The 6,000-nt window shown below is 40.3% G+C and overlaps 2 protein-coding genes across 2 annotated transcripts in view; one reads left to right on the plus strand and one right to left on the minus strand.

Annotated features, from left to right (window-relative positions):
* Positions 1–1,057, plus strand: part of jmjd1ca (jumonji domain containing 1Ca) — a 67,507-nt gene extending 66,450 nt beyond the window's left edge. The window contains exon 27 of the mRNA XM_036594031.1: positions 52–1,057. Coding sequence (XP_036449924.1) covers positions 52–156 — 105 coding nt within the window. The 3' untranslated portion in view covers positions 157–1,057. The remainder of the gene's footprint in view (positions 1–51) is intronic.
* Positions 931–5,760, minus strand: nrbf2a (nuclear receptor binding factor 2a). The gene is made up of 4 exons (XM_036594032.1): positions 5,589–5,760; positions 4,417–4,501; positions 4,283–4,323; positions 931–2,132 (listed from the first exon to the last, which is right to left on the minus strand). Exons 1-4 carry the CDS (start codon positions 5,616–5,618, stop codon positions 1,650–1,652), a joined length of 639 nt encoding a protein of 212 aa, XP_036449925.1. The 5' UTR covers positions 5,619–5,760; the 3' UTR covers positions 931–1,649.
* Between the last annotated feature and the right edge of the window lie 240 nt (positions 5,761–6,000).

A 6,000-nucleotide genomic window follows, 5' to 3' on the forward strand; every position in this document is an offset into this window, starting at 1 on the left:
TCTATTCTGTTCCTCTTTTATGGAACTAACTCTTGCAACATGCTTGTTCAGGTAAAGAACATCATCTACCACTCAGTGAAAGATGCTGTTGCTACACTGGGCAGGCATTTGAAGGAGCAGAGCACACTGGAGGAGGTGAAAGAAGAAGAGTCCTGACAGCGTCCCTTCTCATCCTCAGACCAGACCGAATGGAGCATGACCACCTCCATATTCTTCACTGAGGAAGCCACTGGTCTGAAAACCAAAGCTGGAGCTGCAGACTTTACACCAATAAAACGAAAACACTCTTTTGCTTCCATGCAAGAACATGTCACTTCCTCCATGACATCAGTCTTCTCTTTTGATTTTATTCTCTTCGTCTAATCTTTCTCTGACACCCATCCCCGCCCTGATGTCTTCCTGCTTGGACAGGAAGTGAAGTAAGGGGTTGAGACATGGCTGAACCAGCGAGACAGGGGAAATACAACTCTCTCGCTCTTCTGAGCATGAAACTGCAAGGCTGCTGGGCAGGAAGGTGAACTGCTAAGCACAGCACTTTCAGACTCATGCTGTGTGAGTTACAGTAGGCTGTGGGAAACCACTGAAAAAGAACAACTACATTTTTTTTTCCAGAAGAAGATATTCTAAGGCAAATTTTAATCAGTAATTATCATGCTGCTAACCGTTTAGCTAAACTGTCTGCTGAGGTTCGGACAGTTGGGAGAGCAGCTAGGCCAACAACCATAGCAGCATTCCTTTATGTCAGCCAACACCAAGCTGTTAGCTTATTCTGTTCATTTCAAAGCTCATATTAAATTATTAACAGTTTGGCAGGTATTCACTGTGCTGAAGAAGAATACAAAAGAATTTGCAGTATATGATGTGTTTGTTAAAAAAAATGTGAGATTTTCAGCTGAAATATAATATGTAAATAGCAGAATATACATATAATATATTAATTATGATTTTTCTATAACATGGTGTGCTTTATTTGCTGTATGTGTCGTTTGCTACTGTATGTACATTGAAGTAAAAGAGATGTTTTACATTTTCCATTAAAAATGGAACAATCAAAATATTTTGGGTCTATGAAAATATCTGTTCAACACACACACATCAAATACTTAAATAATAATCTGAAGTAATAATAATACTCATTTAGACAGTATTCCAAACAATAACAACACTAACAGTGATTTGTTTTCACACTGAGCGGAAGACCATTTTTATGTGCATTATTTATGAATAAAAAGTCTTCTATGATATTAAGATAATAATCATACTATAATGACAAATCAACAGTATGGCTTTCTGTGTCCCATAGCCTAAGTATCTGTTCAGAAATGCAGATATCACATTATCTTATATGATGTATGATGAGAATGCTGATTTTCATTGTCTGTTTAAAACAGAAAGACTGCTGATTTACAAAGCAACGTATGCCTTTAACATACATGCATAGGGAGTATTTCTCTGTCGTCACAATGATCTGATCAAATTGCGACTTTGCAGGAACCTATTCATGAAATGTTAAATCCATGCAGCTCAATCACCACCTTCAGATCGATGCAATTTTACACACCTAGTACTTACACACTAAAGACAACAAACCACAGAAGTCTATTTCAAATATTCATGCTTCAGGTGTAAACCTCACTGTCCAGCAGGGTCTAGTCCCTTTCCCACAACAGCCGTATTTCCTCCTTGAGGTCAGGGGGCAGATGTAAAAGTGGCAGATCCAGCGGGAGTTGCCCTTGAGTGGCCTCAACAGTGTTCAGCAGCGGGGTTAAATGAGGACCCTGCTGGTCTGCATAGGGGTCTCTCTTTAGCCGAGCATTCTCTACTTTCAGGCTCTCATTTTCCTCCAGTAACTTTTCATTCTCTCGCAGCAGGACAGCCACAACCTTTCTAAGGTCAGCAATGGCCATGCTCTGCTCCTCCAGCCGAGTCCTGTCATCTTTGGCTGCTTTACACCCATGTGGAGTCTCCTGGGAGACATAGTGGATGGCTGGGGGAGACTGGGTGGATGGTAGTGGTGTCTGCTTTGTGCAGACAGAAGGCTTTCTTGCAAGCTTTCCCTGTTTCCAGGTCTCCCCGATCAGGCGCTGCTGCTGAAGATGTCTGTCTCTCTGGAGCTCAAGAGATAGCTTGACCTTTGCAAAAAAAAGATTTATTATTTCCATGAGAAACCAAAACATTAGTTGCTATGCCTGCCTGGAGTTACTTAAACAGACAAAATGTGATTTTGAGACCAGATAGTTGTTCTTCTTACTAAACAATATATATATATATATATATATATATATATATATATATATGTGTGTGTGTGTGTGTGTGTGTGTGTGTGTGTGTGTATCACTGCTGTCAGAATAAAACCTCATATCTCTCCAAAATGATTACAGGAGAAGTCCTTCTGGGCCGTTTCTTTTGGTCCATTCCTTCAAAAACTGAAAAATGTCAAAAAAACGTATATCTCCACGTGTGGGGTGTGTGTGAGAGGGTGTTCACAGCACTGTCCAAAGACCACTCTTTCAATTACTAAATTTTCAGTCAAAACCACCATTAAGTACACGTTATTTATTTATATCTAACAGAAAATTATACAGAAGCCTTAATAATTAAATATAAACATTTCCTGTGTTTGGAGTGTCAACCCTTTATTACAGCTTACACTCTTTTCAGAAGACTTGCTTTCAGTCTTTCTAAGAAATCTGGAGGCATATTTTTCCACATTTCCAAAGTTCAGTCTCAGAAATTGGTTGCATTTTCTGTTTCGCATGATCCAAATAATCCCAAACACATTCACCATCTGGGCTGTGGAGTGGCCTAGTAGTAGGAGAGGTGAGCCAACAACTGGAAGGTTGCAGGTACAAAGCCCAGGAGTGAGTGGGTATTCCTGGTTGTTCCTTTGGGCAAAGCACTTTGCCCCCCACTTTCATTGCTGCAGCTGCATACATATTGCCTTCTGTTACTTCTTAAGATCCAAAATTTAGAACACAGTGGAAGGATGGACAGAAACACCTGCAGATCTTTTCAGATCTGAAGCAAGAGTGAAGCTTGATTTTCACCTCTCTCTCTCTAAGATAAAAGTTCAAGAACACAAGAATTTGATTGTGACAGTTTTGGTGGTCTACCAGGTCTTGCACTGTTGGTAGGGGTCTGGTTTTCTCTGTATCTTTTAATCTTTTTTGAATTTCATATACGTGTTGGGCTTTCCTCTTCCTTATGTGGATATATATATATATACTTACATTAAAAGTAAAGTAGGTTTTTTCCTTCTCCTGCAAAGTTAGCATTTTGGAGATATGAGGGTTTTTTTTCGAAAATAACGATATATATATCAGTGTCACTGCAGTGCTGAGACTGATCCACCACCCAAATAACACCTGCTCTGTGGTGGTCCTGTGGGGGTCCAGACAATTGAAGAACAGGGTAAAAGGGGGCTAACAAAGTATACAGAGAAACAGATGGACTTGAGGCTGTAACTGTAAAACTACAAAGCGCACCTACATGGTAAGTGGAGCTGATCAAATAGACAAAGAATGTAGATACAAGGAGGTGTGGTAGACAAGTGGTCAGTTAATGTATTTAAAATCATTTTCATACTCACAATTGTGTAACCCCTTGTGGCATGTGGATGGGGCCATTATCATTCAGGAAGAGACCACCTTTATCATCACAGGATGAAGGTGGTCAGTCAGAACTTCGAAAAACTTCACCACAAGTGCACTCACCCACTTATTGAGAAAGTGGTCAAGGTTGACTCATCTGATCACATCACTTTTTCCATATCTCTCACTAGTTCCTGTGGTTTTCACACCAATGAAGTCTCAACGTGCTTTTGTCTTTGTAATGAGCACTGCAGCCCTACTATACATATCCTTCCAATATGTAGTTGTTGACAGACTGTCACCCGAGCAACACTCGCCTTTCTGTTTTTCCTCAGATGTCACAGTATTGCACAAGCATCACAGTCAATGAATGAACAATTTCATCCACAGTCCGATTGATCTATATGTAGGTGTCACTTTAGTCACTCCTCCTGCCATCCACGCTCTCTGACTCTCTCAATGACTCTCTCTTAAAGTCTCTTAACCCAAAATCAGTTGGGCCTGTTCAGCACTTTTTATTTATTCCACAGAGTATGGTGGGACGTTAACTGTTTAATGGTGTCGGGCTGCACACCTGCTTGGAAGTATTTGCATTCATTATGTTTCTCCATTCATTTATTAAATGACTTTGTTGTAAAGGGTTACTCCATTACTACAGTGTTATAACAGTTGTTATGGTAAAAATGCCTTACCTGCTCATTTTGCGTCATCAATAAGGCAACTTTCAGCAGATCTGTACAGGGAGAAAGACAAAGACATTTGTTTTTCTCAAAAACAAAGACACTTTTTTAAATAGTATTGTGGCAGAGAGAAAGCACACTGTTACCTGCTGCCTCTCCATGGCATAAAATCGCCTCCTCGTAATTCTCTTGCGCCACCAACCGGTTTGCCTTTCTGCCGCACAGATGGGCCTGTGGTGGAGGTGACACACTGTTATGATGTGTTACACAACACCACAGTTATGGTACGCTCTTAAAAAAGATGGTTCTTCAAGGGTTCTTTATTAAAGGGAATGGTTCTATTTGCTTATATGCTTAAATAGTTCTTTGCATGGTGAAATTGTTGTTCACATTGATGAAGAATGTGTTTAATATGATTCTATATACCTTTTTGAAAAGGGTTCTATAGAGCACAAAAAGGGGTTCTTCTATTATCACGACTAGACATTGTAATAATGGAAGAACCCTTTTGGTGCTATACAGAACCATTTTCAAAAACAATATACAACATATTCTCCTTCAGTCTGAAGACCCTTTTCACCATGCAAAGAACAATTTAAGCATGAAATGTAGTAACACTTTATTTTGACTGGTCCTTTGTAGATGATTAATAAACTCTTAACAGATTATCAGTAACACATCAACAACATATCAGTGAAGTAGCAGTAGTGAAGCATCTGAATACACTGAAGTAAATGTCTTGTAGATGTTCTGTTGATACATTACTTACATTAAGTAGTATTAATATGTAGTGTTAATATGTTACTTCCATTACACAGAACCTAACCTTACCCAACCTTACCCAAAACCTAACCCTGGCCCTAATCCTAACCCTAACCTTAACCTCAACTCAAAACCTAATCATAACACTCACATGTTTTTGACATGTTACTGAGAGTCATTTGAGTGTTTGTTTCATCTAAAAGGACCGATCAAAATAAAGTGTCACCTGGAATATATATCAGCTCCAGTCCTCGCGCTGCACAGCTTTGTGGTGTTCCTGTCCTGACACAGCTGATGTAGCGCGACTCTGGTAGTAACTGTTACAGGGAAAATGAGAAGCTGTGCGGTGCACGTGGAGCACAGGACTGAAGCTGGCGATCACTGTCCATCAACAATCGCCAATAAGACAGTGTATGATGTTTAACTAAACTGTTTAGCCAACCAGTGTTATTAGTTACGTTTTAACTTCACACAAGTCTCCATGCAGCATGCTGCTCTGATTGGTCTGAAGTTGTCAACAGGACAGTGAAGGACACGTTAATGACCCTTAACTTACGCGGTTTAGAGGACTCTCCATTAGGTCCATTTAAACGACCACAAGCACCGTGAGCGCTCTCACGCTTTATTTCCAATAATCATACGCTTCTGTCGCGCTGACCCGTACCTGAAATCTGACCACCAAAAACACTACAGTGAACTGTTATGACACTGTTTGCACAACCTGTGGATCTCGTCTGTCTACTGCCCGATAAAAAAACCGCTGGTTTGTAGCGCCATCTGCTGGAGCCTTAAATGTATGTCAGATATTAGACACAGCAAGGCTGCTGGAGTTTTTAAACACCTGAAAACAGGCCACCAACCAAAAATATCCAGCCAACAGCGTCCTGTGACCACTGATGAAGAACTAGAGGATGACCAACACAAACTGAACAGCAGCAGATGAGCTATCGTCTCTGACTTTACATCTA

The sequence above is a fragment of the Colossoma macropomum genome, unplaced genomic scaffold (assembly GCF_904425465.1).
Source record: "Colossoma macropomum unplaced genomic scaffold, Colossoma_macropomum, whole genome shotgun sequence".
Classification (NCBI taxonomy): domain Eukaryota; kingdom Metazoa; phylum Chordata; class Actinopteri; order Characiformes; family Serrasalmidae; genus Colossoma; species Colossoma macropomum.

What these genes read in the sequence shown, in the direction of transcription:
- nrbf2a (XM_036594032.1), bottom strand. Translation starts at nt 5,618, where the DNA reads ATGGACCTAATGGAGAGTCCTCTAAACCGC. An exon ending in TGGAGAGTCCTCTAAACCGC is followed by an intron (nt 4,502 to 5,588) that starts GTAAGTTAAGGG and finishes CCTCCACCACAG; the next exon opens with GCCCATCTGTGCGGCAGAAA. An exon ending in ATGCCATGGAGAGGCAGCAG is followed by an intron (nt 4,324 to 4,416) that starts GTAACAGTGTGC and finishes CTCCCTGTACAG; the next exon opens with ATCTGCTGAAAGTTGCCTTA.